The sequence below is a fragment of the Gopherus flavomarginatus genome, chromosome 3 (assembly GCF_025201925.1).
Source record: "Gopherus flavomarginatus isolate rGopFla2 chromosome 3, rGopFla2.mat.asm, whole genome shotgun sequence".
Classification (NCBI taxonomy): domain Eukaryota; kingdom Metazoa; phylum Chordata; order Testudines; family Testudinidae; genus Gopherus; species Gopherus flavomarginatus.
The window spans coordinates 91025244-91047576 of NC_066619.1; the positions used below are offsets into that span (position 1 = coordinate 91025244).

The following is a 22333-nucleotide window of genomic DNA, read 5'->3' on the forward strand; positions in this document are numbered from 1 at the left end:
CTGACAACAAGCTCAGTAGATTTGAATTTCTAATGCCACAGTCCTCCAGTCCTGCCAAAAAAATCAAGTCTATGTGGTATTGTAGAGCTAATGTCTAAAATAGTCCCAATGATAGACTAATGCTCTCATTTGTAAATCTATTCTATACTGGAAAGTTTTTTAAAAAAAGAATGTAACAGATGGTTGGTAAAAGTGCTGTCCCTGTATTCACTCTAATTGTGTTTTTGAGTTCTTGAGGGCTTTTGCATATTCATGGATTCATGTATATGCTCTGTGAGTGAAAGTTCATACTTTCTTATTCTGTGAAATAGTCTCTGAAGAGAGTTGTCATATTTACTAAAGCACCTAACGCACAATCTATTAAAGTACATTTATGTAAATGCTAGTAACTTATGTATGAATATAGTTTTGTTAATCAGTCCATCTATAACGTGTGCAATACTGTATGTAGAGTTCTCAGCTGTAATAAATAACTGCCTGTTGGTAAACATTAAATACTCTCATTTTGCACAGCTGTAACAAATGAGCACTTCAGGATAATACAAGTAATTCTGTTATAGCATAACATTGTATGGCTTGTAAACTGATGTTCACCGAGGAATATTCACTTCATGTTTTCTAAGTACTAATAACACTGGAAACTGCAGTAGGTATGTAATAAGAATGTCAGTTTTAAGTATAAAAATGAAAATATTTTGCTAGTCTCAGAATATATATACATTGAAGTCCTCTTTATACCTTAATGGGAAAAGTAGGGTGATAAAGGGTAATTTATTTTTTTGTTAAACTGTTCAACTTTCTCTCTTTAGGCTGAAATGCAAGCAGACAGATGTTCATTTTTAAAATGTCTACCTGCCAAATATACATATCATGTCTACCTGCCAAATATACATATCATAGATTCCCAGTGACCCCCTGATCCTGCTTACCAGATGTGGCATTGTGATAGAACCCATCCAGTGTCGTCCTCCTTCTCTGCACTGTGGTAGTATTAGTTCATACAGTTAGTTCTTTGATTATTGTATATATAAAACTGTATTTTAAGTGGTCAGGCACCCCCACCTGCGGCTTAAGCAATGTGACAGAAGCAAAATCCTTAGTATTCCAAACATGCTTTTTCTACAAAGCTTCATTGCTACTTAATGGCAGGCACTTCTGTTGCCTCTTTTGCCTCAGAGAGGGACACATCTGCAAGTGATGTTCCATATGTCACTCCCCTGGACAAATTCTGTATCCTCTCCCTACTTATATTCCTTCCCACCCTGGTCCTATTCAGCACGCTGAGGTGTGCAGCCCATTTCACATAATCCTGCATCAGCAGGAGACAGACAGCTGCTGGGTAGGCACCAAGGGGAATCTGATTGGACAGTCTCCAGTAGTGAAGTTGCCTGGTGAGATCCTTTATATATTTAAAACTTAATAAAAAAAATAAATTTGCTATATGAATAGCAACATTGTTAAATGCCAGTAATTTCAGTATAAGGGCAAATAGTGATCAATTTGACCAAATGAAATATAAAGTACTTTCAACATATACAATCCCTATAGAATTTAAAAGGATATTTAGGTCTAATTGGATTTCAAATTAATGTTTTTAATTAAAAAATCCTGACATTTTGTCATTGCATAAGGTCTTGAAAGTGAAATTGTCTAGAAACAAAAGATTAATGTTCTTTCATCGCAGAAGATCAGAGAAATACAAAAAGTAAACAGCATATATGATAACGCGTATTAGATTTTTAATTCCTTTCAAATTTTAATTCCTGGCATGCCGGCTGCGTCGCACCAGCCAACCCCAGACCCAGTCCCTCTCTTACCGGCCAGAGCAACCCTAGCCCTTCTCCTTTTAATAGGTTAACAGTTTAAATGATATAATTTTAATTGTTTAAATGGTTAACTTTTTTAACAATATTTACATCCCTAGTACGAACTGGTGTAGTGCAACAAGCAGTCCCAGAGTGAGCGTTATCATTGGGTTCCTGCACAGAGCAGGTGAGTTTTCAGAGATGTGTTGAGGGAGGGCAACTTGGTGTAAATTAAATAATGTGAGGATATTCTGGGCATAAAGGAGACAAAAGGAGCACGTGAGGACATGCATGGGTGGAGTGAAGGTAGTGGTGCAAGAAGGAACTAAGTCAGAGATGTAGAAAGGAGGAGAGCTGTACAGTGCTGAGATCGTGAGGGAGAAGAAACTTCAACTGTATGGTGAAGAGGCTGAAAATGTATGCACAAATGAAGTAAGCTGAGTTTTAACCATCAAGCCCCCTTCCTGTCCAGCTATAACTGATCATTTTCGTAATATAGGGTACTTAGGTGAGAACCAATATGTATATCTCCAAATAAAATAGTGTTCAACAATATCCTTTTAGTTCCTTACCATTAGGCCAGGATTCGAAGTAAAGAAACAAGCATATAAATGGAATGTTCCATTGTAAAAGAAGAGGAGGAAAAATATTCACTTAGCCCTAGTACCACATGTCTCCCCAGTGGGGACAGCACTGTGAGCAGTAAGAGTACATTTTCATCCTCTCTCCCCTTGAAAGACAACAGAAAGGTCAAGCCAAAGCATTCTTATCCCTCTGCTGTGCACATATATCGTCCAGCTTTACCAAGCTGCTGATATCATTCAACTAGTCCAGAGAGTGGATCCCTGACTGCACTACTTGGTGTGCTGATAAAAACGCTTGTTTTTGGTTATTATCATCTTTGTTTCTTGTTTTCAAATATTAAGCCCAAGATTTTCACGCACTTGCATGTAGGCAATTGTGCATGAATGTGTGCCTAATTTGTACACATAAGTACAGTAAATTCATTTGCAAGTGAGCAGTAATTAGGTACCATAATGATTGGCACCAAATTTGTTAATTTCCAGGCATTAGATTGGAACTATTAATTTTTCTGTCATTTACATTTTTCATTACTAGAAAGGGAAGTTGTCATATTTAACAGCTGTAATCAGTACCCTTACAAACTGTAACTTAGGATAAACAGCAAATATTCGGTTGACACATTTATTTCTCCAAATGAAGAGACCCTCACATACAAACCAAGCAGCAGGTTGCACCTGCTGCAAAGGCGAAAGCAGCTAAGAGTGGGGTTGTTTTCTTAAACCAAGGCACAGATAGGGCACAGCCTTCCTGGTACAAGTAACTTTAGTTTTAAGGTTTCAGAATAGCAGCCATGTTAGTCTGTATCTGCAAAAAGAACAGTTGTGCTTGTGGCACCTTAGGCATGGTCTACACTACGCAGTTAAACCGATTTTAACAGCGTTAAATCGATTTAAAGCTGTACCCGTCCACACTACAATGCACTTTATATCGATTTAAAGGGCTCTTTAAATCGATTTCTTTACTCCTCCCCGAGAGGAGTAACGCTAAAATTGATATTAACATATTAGTTTAGGGTTAGTGTGGCCGCAAATCGACGTTATTGGCTTCCGGGCGGTATCCCACAGGGCACCACTGTGACCACTCTGGACAGCAATCAGAACTCAGAGGTGCTGGCCAGGTATACAGGAAAAGCCCCGCAAACTTTTGAATTGCATTTCCTGTTTGGCCAGCGTGGAGCTCTCATCAGCACAGGTGACCACGCAGAGCTCATCAGCACAGGTAACAATGCAATCTCCTGAGAATCGAAAAAGAGCTCCAGCATGGACCGCATGAGAGGTACTGGATCTGATCGCTATATGGGGAGAGGATTCAGTGCTAACAGAACTCCGTTCCAAAAGACAAAATGAAAAAATATTTGAAAAAATTTCCAGGGCTATGATGGGAAAAGGCCACACCAGGGACTCAGTGCAGTGCAGAATGAAAGTTAAGGAGCTCAGACAAGCCTACCAGAAAACCAAAGCAGCAAACGGAAGATCCGGATCGGCCGAAAACATGCCGCTTCTACTCTGAGCTGCATGCAATTTTAGGGGGCTGCGCCACCACTACCCCCTCTCTTGTCCATGGATTCCAAGGTGAGGGTTATAATCTCAACCACTGCTGAGGATTCTGCAGAGGGGGAAGATGAGGAGGAAGAGGAGGACGACCTTGCAGCGAGCACACAGCACTCCGTTAGCCCCAACAGCCAGGAGCTTTTTGTGACCCAGACGGAATTACCCTCCCAAGCCACTAGCCCAGACAGTGAAGCCATGGAAGCGACCTCTGGTGAGTATACCTTTGTAAATATAAAACATGGTTTAGAAACAAGCGTTTTTTAATGATTGATTTGCCATGAGGGCTTGGGATGCATTCGCGGCCAGTAAAGTTACTGGAAAAGTTTGTTAACATGTCTGGGGATGGAGCGGAAATCCTCCAGGGACATCTCCATGAAGCGCTCCTGGAGGTACTCCAAAAACCTTTGCAGAAGGTTTCTGGGCAAGGCAGCCTTGTTCCATCCACCATGGTAGGACACTTTACCACGCCATGCATGTAGCAAGTAATCGGGTATCATTGCATGACAAAGCATAGCTGCATATGGTCCCGGTGATTGCTGGCATTCAAGAAACATCCGTTCTTTATCTCGCTCTGTTATCCTCAGCAGAGTGATATCGTTCATAGTAACCTGGTTGAAATTAAGGAATTTAATTAAGGGGACAGAGATGACCATTTTCCTACTGGGCTGTTGCTTAAAAAAAATTCTTCCTTGCACGTAGCAAAGCGGGGGGAGAGGAGGAAGGATAGCGCTGAGCTTTTTAGCGTTTGGCCAGCAGGAATCTTCCCAGCTAGCAGCCACACAGTGGGGGGGATAGGGGGGTGATTAGCAGTGATCTTCCATGATATCAGCCATGCGGTGGGGGGAGGGGTAAAGCAATCCATGGGGAGGGGAGGGGTTGGCGTCTTCTGCTGCTTGTTAACAGGAAAGAAGCATCAGAGGGCACTGTGTATATGAAGGCTGGAGAAGCTGTGGCTTACCATGGCCACATGCAAGCTGAATTGTGATGCCTGGACCTGCGTCTGTGAGTTCTGTAACACCAGAGCCACAGGCACTCAATATTAAAAGATGCAAAATGCAACCTTGTAGTGAAATCACATGTGCTATGTAAGGTGAATAGTGTTGTTCACTGTGAAAGAGTATAACCATTGTTCTGTAAAATGTATCTTTTTAAATACTTCTCTCCCTTTTTTCACTTCCTCATGCAGCTGCACATTTTTCAAGCCTCCCTACTCCATCCCGAAGGCTAGCTCAGATAAGGCGGAGGAACAAGAGGACGCGAGATGAAATGTTCTCTGAAATCATGGAAGTAACCCGCAATGAAAGAGCTCATCTGAAGGAGTGGAAGGACGTGGTAGCAAAGTACAGGAAAGATGCCAGTGAACGTGAGGATAGGAGGGACGAACGTGAGGATAGGAGAGACGCTCGAGATGAGAGGTGGCGGCAGGAAGATCAGTGGTGGCGGGATGCAACGCTGGAGCTGCTGTGTGATCAAACTGATATCCTCCGACGTCTGGTGGATCTTCAGGAAGAGCAGCAGGGTCACAGAGTGCCGCTGCAGCCCATGTTTAACCACCCTCACCACTCACCATGTTCCATATCTTCCTCACCCAGACATGTAAGAATGCGTGGGGGAAGGCTTTGTGCACCCACCCACTCCACCCCCATGGGCAGTCCAAAACAAAAGGCTGTCATTACATTGAAATGTGCTTAATGGCCTTTTCCTTCCCTCCTATCCTCCTCCCAAACCACACCCGGGATACCTTGTTAATTCTCTGCCTCTTTTTATAATTACTTTTTAATAAAGAATACATGCTTTTTAAACAATAGTGACTTTATTTCCTTAAGCAAGCTGTAATCGAGGGAGGAGGGTGGGTTGCTTACAGGGAATGACTTTTAATAAAGAATACATGCTTTTTAAATGATAGTGACTTTATTTCTTTAAGCAAGCTGTAATTGAAGGGGGAGGGTGGGTTGTTCACAGGGAAGGAGTCAAGAAGGGGGAGGGTGGATTGTTTACAGGGAAGGAGTCAATAAGGGGGGGGGCTCATGAAGGGGAAACAAACACAACAGTCACACCGTACCCTGGCCCGTGATGAAACTTGTTTTCAAGGTTTCTCTGATGCGCACCGCTTCCTGGTGAGCTCTTCTAATCACCTTGGTGTCTGGCTGCGCGTAATCAGCGGCCAGGTGATTTGCCTCAGCCTCCCACCCCGCCATAAAGGTCTCTCCTTTACTCTCACAGAGATTGTGGAGCACACAGCAAGCAGCAATAACAAAGGGGACATTGGTTTGGCTGAGGTCTGAGCGAGTGAGTAATGTGCGCCAGCAAGCCTTTAAACGGCCAAATGCACATTCTACCACCATCCTGCACTTGCTCCGCCTGTAGTTGAACAGCTCCGGACCACTGTCCAGGCTGCCTGTGTATGGCTTCATGAGCCATGGCATCAAGGGGTAGGCTGGGTCACCCAGGATAATGACAGGCATTTCAACATCCCCAACTGTTGTTTTCTGGTCTGGGAAGTAAGTCCCTTGCTGCAGCCGTTTAAACAGAGTAGTGTTGAAGCCGCAAGCATCATGAACCCTTCCTGGCCATCCCACGTGGATGTTGGTGAAACGTCCCTTGTGATCCACCAGTGCTTGCAGCACCATTGAAAAGTACCCCTTGCGGTTTATGTACTGGGTGCCCTGGTGCTCCAGTGCCAAGATAGGGATATGGGTTCCATCTATCGCACCCCCACAATTAGGGAATCCCATTGCAGCAAAGCCATCCACTATGACCTGCACGTTTCCCAGAGTCAAAACCTTTCGTAGCAGCAGCTTAATGATTGCTTTGACTACTTGCATCACAGCAGCCCCCACAGTAGATTTTCCCACTCCAAATTGATTCCCGACTGACCGGTAGCTGTCTGGCGTTGCAAGCTTCCAGAGGGCTATTGCCACTCGCTTCTCCACTGTGAGGGCTGCTCTCATCTTGGTATTATGCCGTTTCAGGGCAGGGGAAAGCAAGTCACAAAGTTCAAAGAAAGTGCTCTTACGCATGCGAAAGTTTCGCAGCCACTGCGAATCGTCCCACACCTGCAAAACTATGCAGTCTCACCAGTCTGTGCTTGTTTCCCGGGCCCAAAATCGGCATTCAATGGGTAGAACCTCCCCCATTACCAGCAAGAGCTCCAAAGCGCAGGGGCCCACGGTTAGGGAGAATTCATTGTCCATGTCCTCATCACTCGCGTTGCCATAGCTGCCTCCTCCTCACCTGCCTGTGCAGCTCATGGTTCACCATAGACAGCACGAGAATGCACGAGGTGTTTACAATGTCCACGATTGCGCTATTGATCTGAGCAGGGTCCATGCTTGCTGTGCTATGACGTTTGCTCAGTTCACCCAGGAAAAAAGGCGCGAAATGGTTGTCTGCTGCTTTCACGAAGGGAGGGGTGAGACTGTACCCAGAACCACCCATGACAATGATTTTTGCCCCATCAGGCACTGGCATCTCAACCCAGAATTCCAAGGGGCAGGGGAGACTGCGGGAACTATGGTATAGCTATGGAATAGCTACCCACAGTGCAACGCTCCAGAAATCGATGCTAGCCTCGGACCATGGATGCACACCGCCGAATTAATGTGCCTAGTGTGGCTGCGTGCAATCGACTTTATAATATCTGTTTTATAAAACCGGTTTATGTTAATTCGAAATTACCTCGTAGTGTAGACATAGCCTTAGAGACTAACAAATTTATTTGAGCATAAGAGAACATGAAACAATGGGTGTTACCATACACACTCTGTGTGTATATATATCTCTTCCTACTGTATTTTCCACTGCATGCATCCTATGATGTGGGCTATAGCCCATGAAAGCTTATGCTCAAATAAAATTTAGTCTCTAAGGTGCCACAAGTAGTCCTGTTCTTTTTAGTTTCAAGGGGAACTCCTGCGCTAAACACAACATAAGCCTTCAGAGCTACACAGTGGCACACACACCGCGTCTGCAGTGTCATTCCCGTTTGCACTCTGGACAAGCTTCTGTGTAAAGGCAGCGGAAAGCTGAGAAGCAGCGGTGCCGCCCGGAGCTGCCTGGGCAGTAACCCCAGGGGTAGTGCTTTAGTACTGGCAGGGCGGGAGGGGAGAGCTGCCTTAGTCCGCCTTGAATCGCACGGCAGCCACCTCCCCAGTGCCAGAGCGGCCAGGTGGCGGGGGCCGATCAGGAGAGGGGCCCCGGGCTGAGCGGCCCAGGCAACGGGACTGACGCAGGCGCAACCTCCCCCACCGCCAGAGGGCTCCCGCGCCGCGCTCTGTGACGTCCCTGGGAAGTCACTGTGGCCCCGCGGAGAGCACGGGCCTGGGGCCACTGGAGGCGCCCGTGCTGCAGGTAGGGCCTGGGCCCATTCTCAGGTGCTCCACTGGGAGCTACTTCTTGCTCTCGAGAGGTTGCTGCTGATGAGGTTTGTTTGCCATGGTTTTAACGCTCTTTTTTCCCGCTGGAAATCCCCCTGTCTGGCCCTCTCTCTCCGCGGAGCCGACTGTCTAGCCAGCTCTCCTTCCCCTACAGCAGCGGCTCTCAGCCTTGCCAGGCTCCTGCACCCCTTTCAGGAGTCTGGGTGTCCCGCAGCTTACCTACCCCCCGTGTTTCAGCTCACTTACCAAATCAGACATAGCAATGCCAAAGTGGCACAGTCCCGCTATTACTGAACGATTGCCGACTTTCTCATTTTTATCATGTCATTATAAAATCAATCAATCGGACTATAAATATTGTACTGTACTTACATTTCAGTGTGTAGTATATAGAGCAGTATAAACAAGTCTTTGCATGACATTTTAGTTTGCACTGACTTCGCTAGTGCTTTTTATGCAGTCTGTTCTAAAACTAGGCAAATATCTAAATGAGCTGATGCGCCCCTGGCAGGTTTCTGTGTACCCCCAAGGGTATGTGTACCTCTGGTTGAGAACCACTGCTTGGACTCCCTCTGTAGATACCCTGACTTCTCTTCTCCTGCTGCTCAGAGACTTTTTCCCTATGGACAGTGCTCTCCCTCTTCTTCTGTCTTAACTGAAATGTCTTGAAACAGCAACTTGGTTGCAAGAGAAGCTCCTAGAAAGGTAATTTCCCTGAAATGTTAGAAATGTTGCCTCTCTTTGGCCTGTCCTTTTCCTTGATCCAGTCCTTTGCATTGCTGAGGCAGACAGAGCTTGGGATTCAGTGTGGTAGGCTCTGATGTGCAGTTACCCAGGAAGGGGCAATGCAGGGATTCTGATGCCTCCGCAAAACTGATGGTCTCTTGCACATTTTGATGAGGCTGGGTGTGATGCAAACACTGTAGCCCCCTAGAGCCCAAGCAGTGCTAGCTAACTGGTTGTGGACAGGAGGTGGTAGTGAACGCCTGGAATTGTTATGGTCAACTTTAGTTTTAGCGTAAACTGGGCAAAGCTTCCATCATTCTTACTGGAAATAATTCAGACTATATATAAGCTCATTCAAACCTCTCGTTATATTCCCAATCCGGAGACCAGCACCTGTCTGGATGAGCTATAAACTGTAAGCGTGCTATTCTGCAGCTGTACGTGAGCAATTGAAATGGCTCAGAAGGCACCGATTCAGTTTCTTGTGTGTGTTATGTTCTCTCATGAACACCGTCCTTTTTCCCAACGAAAAATATATTTAAAATGCCATTAAGGATGCCACACAAGCTAGAAACATCCTATGAAGCTGCAACCACGCACAGGGGAGGGGTCATCTCTAGTAAGGAGAAGTTAGGTTCATTCTCTGTGCCGATTTAAGAAGTTTTCTGCTAAAATTGTGGTGGTGATGGTTATAGTGTGGATATCTGTACTCCAGGAACTAGGTTAAGACCGTCAGCTTATTACCCGTTGATCACATGGGATGTGTTCAGACTGTAAAATTAGAGGTGAATCATTTCACAGGATCAGTCCCTTATTCGTGGCCCGCCTCAACCTTTTTCTTTCTGAGCTCCCCAACCTCCCAACGTGCTATAAAAACTCCATAGCCCACCTGTGTCACAACAACTGTTTTTCTGCATATAAAAGCCAGGGCTGGCATTAAGGGGTAGGAAGCAGGGCAATTGCCCAGGCCCCCACGTGAAGCTGAGTTCAGGCATGGCAGGGCTTAGACTTCCTGCCCTGGACCCCAGACAATCTAACACTGGTCCTGCTTGGTGCACCTCCTACAACCTGCTCATGGCCTCCAGGGGACCTCGGACCCCTGGTTGAGAACCACTTCCCTAAACCATATGTTCGTTTCTGAATATTTTAGTACCAGAAAGGCATGGACAAATTCACAGAAGAGTAGAAAACATGATTAGAGAGCCGCAGGAACTGACGTATGATGATTGTTTAAACTTGGGCTGTCAAATATTTAAAAATTAAAAAAATTCAATGCAAGAGTAAAAAAATTAATCACAGTTTTAATCACACTGTTAAACAATACTAGAATAGCAATTTAAATGTATTATAAATATTTTGGATGTTTTTCTAGATTTTCAAATATATTGATTACAGTTACAACATAGAAAACGAAGTGCATTGTGCTCACTTTACATTCTTATATTTTAGGCGACGTTGTAAATTAGAAGTGGGCAGCATTATCTCCTGTAAATGTAAATAAAATTGTTTGTATTTGCGATTGGCAGAACAAGAAATAGGACTGAGTGGAATTGGAACTAAAGGTTTACATTGTTTTGTTTTTGAGAGCAGATATATAAAAAAAATTCTACATTTTTAAGTTCCACTTTCATGATAAAGAGATTGCACTACAGTACTTGTTTGAGGTGAATTGAAAAATACTATGTAGAAAATGTAGAAAAACGTCCAAAAATATTTATAGTAAGTTTAAATTGATATTCTATTATTCTTGAACAGAGCGATTAAAACTGATTAATTTTGATTAATTTTTTAATTGAGTTAATTTGTTTTGAGTTAGTCGCTTGAGTTAACTGCAATTAATTGACAACCCTAGTTTAAACAGATACACTTTGGCAAAATGGCAACTATAAAAAACAAAATGACAGTCTACAAGTATAGGAAGAGTGCAAATTTTAAGGAGGGAGGGGAACTGCTTAGGATGGGAAAAGAAAAACCAGAAACATTGGATGAAATGAAGAAAAGGAATATTTGGAATTTTAGGATAAGCTTCTTGACACTGAGATCCACTGAACTGGAATAATCTCCCAAAGAAAGTGGTAGATGCCCTGTCTTTTGAGAACATTTAAAACTATGTTGGACAAAGCACTGGAAATATCCTTCAGTGGCAGAGGAATGGAACACTTCTAACGTGTATATGGCTATTCCATCACCAAACCGTCAAGCCATCTTCACATTTTTCTCATTTCATCCCACTCTTCTACCAGTCTTTAGCCCTGTAAATGCTCAGGGCCGCCCAGAGGGGAGGCAAGTGGGGCACTTTGCCCCAGGCTCCGCAGGGGCCCCCACAAGAGTTTTTCAGGGGCCCCAGAGTGGGGTCCTTCACTTGCTCCACGGGCCCCGGAAAACTCTCGCGGGGCCCGGGCCCCTGGAGCTTCTTCCGCTCCAGGTCTTCGGCCGGGGCGGAAGGACCCCCCGCCAGCGAATTACTGCCGAAACGGGGGCCCCCCGCCTCTGAAGACCCCAGGCCCCCTGTATCCTCTGGGCGGCCCTGTGGGAGGGTGACCCAGCTATCAGGAGCTATACTGTCTGGCACACAAGAATGAAATTAGTCTAGGCTGGACACATACAAAGGAGTCAGCTGCGGGGAAGGAGAGGACATGCAAATCTGCTGGGAATGCGTGTGCACACACACTTAAAGGGGGGACAATTGCTTGTAAATATATTGTGGAGACATGCTGGATACATGGAATCGTAATTGATTTTAGGTTGGGGTGTGTGAATGCAGGCTGACCTGATTTTGCGGGGGCATAGATAGGCATAGATAGGTTACAAATGAGTTTAATTGGTGTGTTTTTGGCAGGGCATGCAAACTTGACTGGTAGGGAGAGAACACCAAACTAGCCTCTCCTTACATAACCATCTTCTACACCAACCATCCACAACTACCAGTGTTGGGAAAAATAATCTAGTAAAAGGTAGAAGAGGTAAAAGGGGTAGAGATCCGTGTGGTCTGTTACAGTGAAAAGACTAATTATTACACAGTTAATATTTTTTTTCATATGGAAGACCAGTGAACTTGAGATTCATCAGTGTATTTAAGTGTGTTCCCAGCTTGAAGCACGAACTTCAGTGGGATGGGTCTCATGTGCTTAAGTGCTTTCTGGAATTGGAGTTTTAAGGATGATCAATTACAGGGTTGGAGTTGGTTTGGTTTGGGGTTTGTTTTTGTTTATATAGGTGCTCAATACAAATCACTACAGTTGGAGGCTCCCATTTTGCATGATATAATATTTTATTTATAAGCAATAAATGCCTATGATGTCATAAATAAGAATCAATAAATAGTAGACTGACATAAATATAGTGTTACAAATACAGTAAAATGATCTGAATATATTTCCACAATGCACAAACAGAATAAATAGTAGCAACAGCTTTTAAAATTCCACTGCATCTCATTTTACATCATGTATAAAATTTTAATTTATTTCAGTTAGTATTTTTAAAAGGTTGGTATTTAATACCTAAACTTCTTTGTGAGTTTGTCCTATAGTTGAAAGCTTTCTAATTTCACTTGGATTCTCTTGCCAGCTCTGAGGCTGAACTACTTCTGTGCTAGGAAATACTTGATATCTCTTCACTTTCATCCTGGTGAACTGAAAGTCCTTTCTTCTTTCCTGGTTAGAGAGTCCCATCTTCCATCATTGCAACGAAACATGTCTCCAGATGCCCAGCTGGCTGATGAGTCTGTGTTGGACTCCCTGAATGGAACTCCCATCTCAGGTAGCTTGGGAGAGATTTTTGCAAAAGCAGCAGGAAATATGTTGGAAGATTTCTTGGATTGTCAGGGACACTCGGAACTTGAGAACCTCTTGGTGCCACCTGAAATCTCTCTTTGTTCTGACATTATAGGAAAATTATCCACACCTCTTTGTTTGGAAGCTGTTCCAGTTCACATGTGTTATGCTGTTTACTGTGGTTATACTGCATGTTACAGTTCAGAGGTGAGATTTGATCAGAGAAGAATTGAACCATAGAAATATATAGCAAACACATAATGTCAACAATATTTAAGGTCCAACCCTTTCTTTTAAAATTTTTAATTGTCTTGTAAGTATTTTGCATCAATATCCTTCATTTTTCATTTTAAACACTGAGTAAATGAACAGAATATTATCGCATAAAATGTACTTTATGCAGTTTGAATTCCATAATAGAGTGAATGTATTGCATAATATGTCAAGCATTATGGAATGTTAGAAATGACTGTGGGAAGAATCAGCAGAGAGGAGGGATTCCAGTGCATCCGCCTATTTTAACCTCAGTAATTGCAGCATCCAGAGCTGAAATGAAATAGGAAATAGTTGAAACACAAAGGGAAAAAATATAATTTTCATTGAATTGATCTCAATAAATTAAATGAAAATATCTTTTCCACACATAAGCTCGCAAGTCATTTAGTATGTAAATATTTTTTAAAAGTCTCTAGGAAGCTTCTCAAGCCTTGGAATGCTAGAAATAGTTCTCATGGGTACAGATTAATTAATAGCAATGATGATAATAGTAGAAACACACTACATATGTCGAAGTCAGAGTACTTTGTGGTGTGGGAGGGAGGAAAGTATCATTACCTGATGACCAAAATGCTGGTGAGGTGCCTGAGGATTCCACATATGTATACTTTGTTGCTTTTTACAGATCCAGACTAACACGGCTACCCCTCTGATATAAAATATCCAGCTGTAAAAATTATACTAATCTTAGATCATGAACTCCAGGGAAAAGCTTGGTACTGTACCTTAGTTACTAAGGCTTCTAGTGAGTTTTTCAATCAGTACAAAACATCTGGGTATTTCCATGCGAATGATCTCCCAGGCACACAGGCCGTATTGCTTTTCTTTCAGGAAAGCATCTATCCCCTGAAAGTATTGTTTCACTCTCCAACTGGTGTGCTGGAGGTCCTCACTTTCTGGGTTGGTTAAGTCCTTCTCCTTCTGTGCTCTCAAACATGCCTCCAGCCGCTGAATTTGCTGGTAAAGTCCATTTTGGAACCTGACTATAGAAGTCCCATCCCAGGTACTTTGGGTGAGGTTTTTGCTAAAGATGTTGAAGATCTCTTGGAGGATCTCTTGGATTGCCACCTTGGCATTCTCCTTCTGGAGCAGTGGGAGCTGGGAAACTTCCTGGGTGGGCTTGAAAGCTGCCCTTTCATGTATGCATTGTGAGGGGAAATTTCCGCTTATTTTCTTCAGAAGCTCCAAGCTCTCTTTGTTCACTTTGTTCTACTGGAAGTGAAGCATGGTACAGAGCTGAGATGAGATTTCAGTGGAGAAGAGCAGTATGAGGCAAACATGCAGCAAACACCTGGAGGTCATGATGATGTCTATACAGTCCTTTTTTTTGTGTGGAACCTTGAGCCTGGAGTTTGTTGAGGGTCCTGTGTAGATTGTTGTGTCTTTCCTTCATGTCTCTGAATTTAAGTATTTGGTTGGAGAATTTTCTGAGATCATTTTCTGTTTACAACTTTTTCCTTCTTGGAGATTTCAGAGTTTTTCTTTCAGTTTTTCTTGCTGTTTTCTAGTTTTTACTACGTTTCCTCCTTTTTTGTGAAAGTGACCACCTATGACAGTACACAACCCTGTTAACTCATATTGGATCCACACACATACAGCCTTTTTATCATACATTAATTTTTATAATTTAAGAAGATCATTCAGAATTCCAAAATGGTACGGAAAAGACCTCCAGTTCATCAGCTGGTGCACTTTCTATTCATAAACTCCTTCATTTAAGAGACAGAAATAGTTTAGGAATATTTAAAGGTTGCTAGACATGGAGGAAGTAAATATGAGAGGAAAGGGTTAATGCTGCCAAAAATATTGGCAAATCTCAACTTTAACCATTTCTTCCAATTTAGAAGGCACATTTAAAATGTAGACAGCACAAACCATCAGTATTTTCCTTCTGAGAAACCACAGGAGCTAGTATGCTCTGAGAAAATGAAGCCTTAACTCATTGTTTATTTCCAGGTCTTTGTATACATACTGTAGCTGATGAATAGTTGCAGTTGGAAGGTGTGAATATCATGTCCTGTTGATCACTCCAATAGTGACAATAGTTAAAAATTGAGACTAATTTATAAAACAGGATGAGCAATTAGTATAGTAACATGCTAGAGAGGTACCCACATGGATGACTATGATTTATAATGTGGTCAGAAGGAGGTTATGCAGAGAAGTCCCATTATATATTTTTTACCAGTTGTGTCCCTGGGATGAAAGAATTCAAATAATTTTAAAAAAATATCAAATTCAGTGTTCACCATTTTTGCTGGTTCCTCCTCTTTTAACATTTGCATTCTCCTCAGCTTGGGCAGGGAAATTCTTCTAGTTTATTTAATTCTCTTCACTTCCTGTGGTCACATTTCATTTTCTGATTCTCAAGCCCTAGCACAGACTTTTGTGCTGGAGTTTCCATCATGGCAGGGAAATGTGTTTTAATTCAAGAAGAAAACGCTGAAATTGAAAAAGAAAAAGCACATGAAAAAACCATGAAAACATTTTTGTGCATACTAATTTGGTTAGAGTCTCCCAAGTCTTCCTGCACTTTTATAAGAAATTTGAGATTTTAGCTTCAAATTTTTGAAAGACACTCTGCAAAGCAGAGAAAATAGACTTACCAGAGCCCCCAGATTGTCCTGGGTTATGCTCCCCATTCTCCCATGACTTTCCAGGGGTGTTGGGCATCTGTATTCCACACCAGGGTGAAATCCCAGGGGAAAATGTTGCAGGGTACTGAAAGTAAATGCAGTATATGAATGAGACCATTCTTTTTGTCGCTCTTATTACTTGAAGATTTCCACCCTCGGCACCCATTGTTCAAGCCTGGGGCAGCCCTGGCAGGGTGGCTGTAATGGAACCACACTGATAGGGACCAGAAGGCGTGTTCTGACTAGGCCCTAGAAGTGATTCAGCCACTCGGGTGCTCTGTGTGAAATGATTTTGTGTTCTGTGCAGAAACCATCGCATCATCTATTTCTATGATGAAAGCGTGGCAAACTATTTCCTCCTGCCTGCTAGTGAGATGATAAGGGTGAGCTTAAGTGGGGATGTATGAGTTGTGTTTTCCTCCCTTTTTATCTACCTGTGGTTGACTTTCCCACAGGAAGACCTAAAGTCATAGATGATGGCTAACATCACATAGCTCTTAAGTACATTAAAAGATTATTCTACACAGCACAGCTTTAAAACAATGTGATGGAATGATTGTCAGGAGGTTCTCCTCTGCACTATAGGGGTAATGAAAAAGTTAGACTTTAAAGAAGAGTTTGTTTGGCTCCCAGGTGCAATATGACTAGGTCAAGGCCCCACTCCAGCCACTCCCCATAATTGAGGTTCCGTTTCGGCATGTTGCTGTGGATATTTTGGTCCTTTCCGTAAGAAGACACCCAGAGGAAAGCTCTACATACTGACTTGCTTGGCCGCAAGGCCAGGGCCACTGCTGCCTCTGACCGACAGTTTCATAAAGATGTGTTCAGCTATTGAGGGTCTAATCCTCCCAGAAGAAATGGAACATTTTCATGGTGTGACATTCTGTACCTCCACCACTCAGGCAGTGCAGCTCCCCTCCCACTCTTAGAGCCATAACTGAGTCCCAAATGTATATATTTGTTATAATATTGCATTGGCCATGAAGCATCACTTTATATTGCATATGCTACATTGTACATGTACATTATACTTATTTCCTTTTGTAAAGATGTAACCACCTTATGTAAAATTGAGCAAAATGCTTAAAACAGTTCAGGCACATAATGTGAGGAAAATATACACACTGAAAATATGTTGCGGTTACAGAAGTCTTTCCCAGGCCTATCTCCTTCAGTCCTGCATCTCAGAATATAAGATACTCTAGATCTGCTATAAGCTGTATAAAGGGAGACTATCTCTACAATGTAAATAGATGAAGTGGTCTTGCTTTTCTTGGGCAAGACCTCATAAGATCAGATGACATGTGCTTCAATTTTGCTCAGTTTTGCTGTGTAAAAGAATGAAAGCTGGCACCTCCTAGAGTAGAAAACCTTCCAAACATTTTAGAAACTAGTTAACCACTATATTAAGTCACACGTGCTGCCCTGCCCTCTGTTTATAAACAAAAGCAGAATATAAGTAGAATAGCTGTACTGTGCTGAGAGCAGGGTGTGTGCTGGGAAGTCTTTATGCCCCTTGGACTCTGTCGTGCCTTTCTCTGCAACAGAATGGAGGGCTGTGGGTGTAGCCCCTAGACAGGTCTGTGCTGCAGTAGGTGACAACAAATGTATGAGGTGTACAGGAACCCCATTTGTCTGTACCACGAGAGCACCAGTGCAGCTATTGCATGCCAACCCAGCAGGCTAAGGGGTAAAATATTCCACCCAAAGCAAGTTTTTTTAGCTTTGTTGAGCTGTGGCACCATTTGGCCCCATGTGTTCTGTATTTCTTGCCTCATTTTCTTGCTAAGGATATTTGCATATCATAATCTTCCCCTTTCTCTGACCTCATAACTTCCATAGCAAGTTGTTTCTAATGTCATAAGCAGTGATGATATGTGGTAGGTAAGCAGCAGTAGATGAACTTAAGATGTACAACGTATAGCAGGTTTTCAAGCTTGAGAAAAAAAAGCTCAAGTGTTGATTTGTTTTTAATCCTTATTTACAACCTTTTGCCAAATTTTTCAAATGTATTTGAACACATTGGATTAGAATGAACAATCCTGGATCCTTGGATAATTAGGGTAATTTAATGACTAATAGCAATGGAAACCAAGTGCTCCACCTAACAAAAGCAATAACTTGGGAGTTCTCAGGACTAGGCAGATACAGGGCCAGAATAAGGTATAGTGATCCTTTCCCCAAGTACAGGGTATATATCTAGTGCTCAAGATAATGTTAAAAGATGCAGTCCAGGTACCCCACACTACTACATTGCCCAAGGAAATGTGGTTCACAAACAAGGGGGCAAAGCTATGCACCAGCTAATGCACTCCAAGTTGCTAATACATGGTCGTCATCTTCTGCACAGAAGCACAATGTATATGCGTGGCCATGAACCAAATGCTGCTTGTTTGACTAATGGCAAAATTGTCAATTCCATATCCATGCCATCTTATTTTATCCTTTTGTCTGACCACTTTTCTTTGCCTAACTCTAAAGCAAAGATGAAGCAGAGTGCATGCTAGCTGTTCTGAAGCACCAAGGCAAATCAGTTTGATGTCAAAACTGCAAAACCGATATGGAGTGAGGCTAACCCAGATAGGATCCCATACTTTATTGCATTCAATAATGTGCTACACAGGATTGAAAATGGTGGTATATTACACTATAATACAAACAAGTAGCATCATGGTTTTTCTATATTTCCCAAACTTGGATGACCTGCTGAGGGGGGAAATTGCTGTAATGAAAACACTAGAGATTAGCGTATAAAATGTAGGCACTTTACTTTGACAGAATGGCCAAGAAAAATATTGGCCCAGCCAAAGCATAGAAGCAACTTGATGTAATCTCTCTTCAAGAAGGCCATTTTAACTCTTCACTTTTACATACTGTATTCAAAGGCTTTATGTAAACTCCCCATCAGTAATGACTAAACTGGGAAAAAGCATAGGATAGAAAAAACAGATGAAGATCATCCAAATAGACTGTTGTTGCCTAGTCTGTTGGCATCTGTAGGAAACCAGGAAAGTCAGCAAGGCCAGGGGTGGCACCAACTCTTTTCATGAAAAAAAAAATCCCATTTTTAGACCTGCTCATGAGATTTTGGCTACTTTATAACTGGACCCAGAAGAAGCACGTCTACTGATTTTTTAATCTGTTTTCGATTCTTAAGCGTGGAGGAAATTCATATCCCACCTGTCAAAAAACACAGAAAGCAAAATACATATTTTTCCTGTGGTGGTTTCTTTTCACAATTTTTAGTGTCTTTTTTCTTCATGTTCATCCCTGTTTATTTATACAAGGCACCCAGTTTACTGTTCCACCTTTTTTGTTTTGGGGAGGATGTTTTCTCCATTCCACTTGACACTGTAATGTTTATTGTCCTGCTGTATGGGGAGATTTCAGATTTCAGAATCAGTAAAGTGCCTTAAACCACTATTGCTTATTGCTAAGAGCAGCCAAGTCAGCAGGCCATAAAGTAGCCATGCAATAGCCTTAACTTGACCAAGGCAGGAGTGGAGGGGGATTTGGGTGCCACAGAAACGGTAGTTTTACCCACGTCCTTCCTAATAAGGATTGTGTTGAAGTTGCTGATACATGCATTTTAGAAGAGTAGGATGTGCCCTCAGGAATGTCTATTAGGACCTCAAGCCTGCAAACTCTGGGAAAAAAACCTACCTGGTTAATCAGTAATCAGAAGGAAACCTCTTTCTTGACCACTGAAACTGCTTGCTTAACAAATTTTCTTTAAGGGACATGTCATTGTGTTACTAATGTATAAAATAAGGGGAAAAGTTTGAGGTTGTGGGACTCTTCAGGATGGGAGTCTACCTCTGGATGCATCTTGTGTTCCCTGTCAGCAGATGGGCTGCTGCTTAGCTTTAAGTGAAAGCATTCTTGTGTTGTCCTAGTTCTGCCAGCTGTTTATCGGTTGGACGGCCGTGTCTCCCCAGATTTATTTCCTGACACCACCTCGCACAGAGTAAAAGTTACCAAGAGCTTTGAGTTGAAAGAACACCTGGTAACACTGCCACCATCATAAAAACTGTTTCACAAAGCTAGAAATTTTCTAAAATACCAAACACTATTGGGCTGTCCAGTCCATAAATACCTTTTAGAAAATAACAGATCTTCAAACTAGGTCTAAATAATTATCTTCTATGTTTCCCTTACGCCTACTGTTCTTCTCACAATTATGGCACAACAAAATTCATGGCATATTTCCCACATCATTTCTTCTCTTTTTCCTCTCTCTTGGTCTGTGTCAAGCTTGCCTGTACTTTTCCTTTATGGACAGCTTCATCTCCCTTTTAGACCAAAACTGTGCTAGATAACCTGTAAGGGCCATCAAATAAACCCCTTTAATCCTAATTTCCCTTGAGGGACTTTCCAACCTTGGGGAACTTTTTGGCTAAAAGACAAGCTCATCTTGGCCTATATTCATCTGAACATCTGACAACGTGGCAACCCTTCAACGCAACTCCTTACACAAAAGAACAATTTCATACCTAGCAGGGTGATTGTTTTCAATTACTTGACTGTGTACTCATGCTGGTGATGGTCAAATGCACAGATATTTACAGCATGTATGCAACTGACATTTGCAAAATAATAAAATGTTAAACTGTCTTCTATGTTGAAATGTTATGACTTTCAAAAAGATATGCTAAATATGCGAATCAGAATGCATTGATTCTCCCCATATATAAATCTGTATGGTATAAATCTGCTCCTTGAATATCTGTCAGATACTTCTTTGTATAATGTATGAGAAAATGTAAGCGCATTGATAAGATACACAGGCTCACAGCACAGACTGACGTACAAGCAGAAGGACATAAATAGACAAGGCAGAGGTGCTATAGTTGTTACCTACGCACAAGAACTTACATAAGGTAAAGAACCACCACAGGGTATGGGAAAGGTGATTCCAAGTCACAGGAACGATGTTTTTCATACTCCCACTCACAGAGTAAAACATACTCTTCAGTCTAGATTTGTTTTCATTCAGGTCAAGGAAAAACATCAAAGAAAGGGCTTAACCCTGAGAGGCACTAACTGCTTCCTGCAAGGTCCTGAGCACCCTGATCTCCCACTGAACTAGTAGGTGCTCAGCACGTCTCAGAATTGGGCCCCGAAGACTGAACAAATAGAAATTTTTCCACGACAGAGAAAACACAGTGACTGTAACATGCTGCCTCTTAAGGACAAGATGGCAGCTGCATTAGACAGGGAGAAAATCTACTTTTAAAAGTGTAGTATTTAGAAAACAGTCTTTAATTTACATTGCTATGTGTAGAAAGAATAGTTAGACATAATAGGCAAGATTCTGCCCCCCCTACTCACACTGAGTAATACCTCACTCTCCTAACACTGATTTCAGTGGGAGTTGCTTGTGGGGTATTGTACTAGTCAACATAAGGGTGGCAGAGTCTGGCCCAACCTGAGAACAATGGGCCAGATCCTCAGCTCATGGAATGCAGCATGGCACCATTGGCTGGCCCAATATCATTAGAAGAATCCAGAGTAGAAGTCAGTTACAGAGATTGGTGTAAGAGGGTCAGAGCCAGAGCCTGACAATAAAATTCATATATATATATGGAGAGAGAGAGGGAGAGAGATCAACACTCAGAGATCATACAGAGCTCTGAGATAATAATAGAGAGCCCCTGACTAAGCCAGCCCTGATTACAGAATGGGCCCCACCTGAGAGAAATTGGGTGATTTCAGGTTTAACTGCTGAGTGGGCCCAGCTGAGGAAGGGCTGGAGGAAAGAAAATGCTGGGAGTCAGAAGATGCCTGCAGGGTTTTGAGTGAGCAAGGAGGCACCTGGGATAACCAGGGAACAGATCTGGAGACCTAGAAGGGAAGGAAATAGGTGAGGAAGGAAGGAAATAGCACAGGGAAAACTGCAATATGGGTAGAGGATTTGATGTAGCTGTGCAGTACAGGGCCCTGGGCTGTAACCCAGAATTGAGGTTGGGACTGGATTCCCCTACCAGCCCCAAGGAAGTGACGTAGAAGGGTAGCTGAGCCCAGCAAGGGCGCTACAGGCTGAATGTGACCTTGCTGAAGAAGAGCTGTGGAGAGGGTGAAAGCTTTTTATTTCTGTTAGATAGTTTTGGTCTTTAGTTTGGATAGATGACCCTGGAAGGAGTGGGCTAAAGACTGTGCCCTGGCTGGAGGGATGAGTTATGTGAAAGAAACCACCACAGCCCCAGAGTGACGACTGACAAGGGCTGCTACCCCACAAGGAGACTGTGATGCCATGCCTGGCCATGAGGAAGTGCATCATGGTGAGTAAACCCTGTTACCATGCTTTTTCTTACATTACTTTAACTGTAGCATGTCTGAAACAACTATATTTTTGTAGTTTTCCTTGTCCACTGTCTCTTTTTCTACATCTCATGGCAAGCGCTGTACTTCAGCCCTAGTCTACATCCAGCTCCTACTTCCTTCCAAGGCAATCTCACTGATAATAGCACCTTTGGCAAAGAGTAAATGGCTGACTGTCCTTGGCCACTTTGATATTGTGTGAGTATATGTGCTGCCAGACCCCTATCTACAGAAGGGGTTCTTTCAGCAGCAAATTAATATGAAGTGATTTACTTTGTCCAT

The 22333-nt window shown here is 42.7% G+C and overlaps 1 protein-coding gene and 1 pseudogene across 1 annotated transcript; one reads left to right on the top strand and one right to left on the bottom strand.

The window, feature by feature from the left end:
* Positions 1 to 878: 878 nt before the first annotated feature.
* On the top strand, positions 879 to 5744 carry LOC127047560 (uncharacterized). Its single transcript, XM_050945973.1, has 2 exons — positions 879 to 4151; positions 5127 to 5744. The coding sequence occupies exons 1-2, from the start codon at positions 3950 to 3952 to the stop codon at positions 5630 to 5632; spliced, it is 708 nt and encodes a 235-aa protein (XP_050801930.1). The 5' UTR covers positions 879 to 3949; the 3' UTR covers positions 5633 to 5744.
* A 7945-nt stretch (positions 5745 to 13689) lies between these two features.
* On the bottom strand, positions 13690 to 14396 carry LOC127047578 (interferon beta-like; annotated as a pseudogene).
* Positions 14397 to 22333: the final 7937 nt, after the last annotated feature.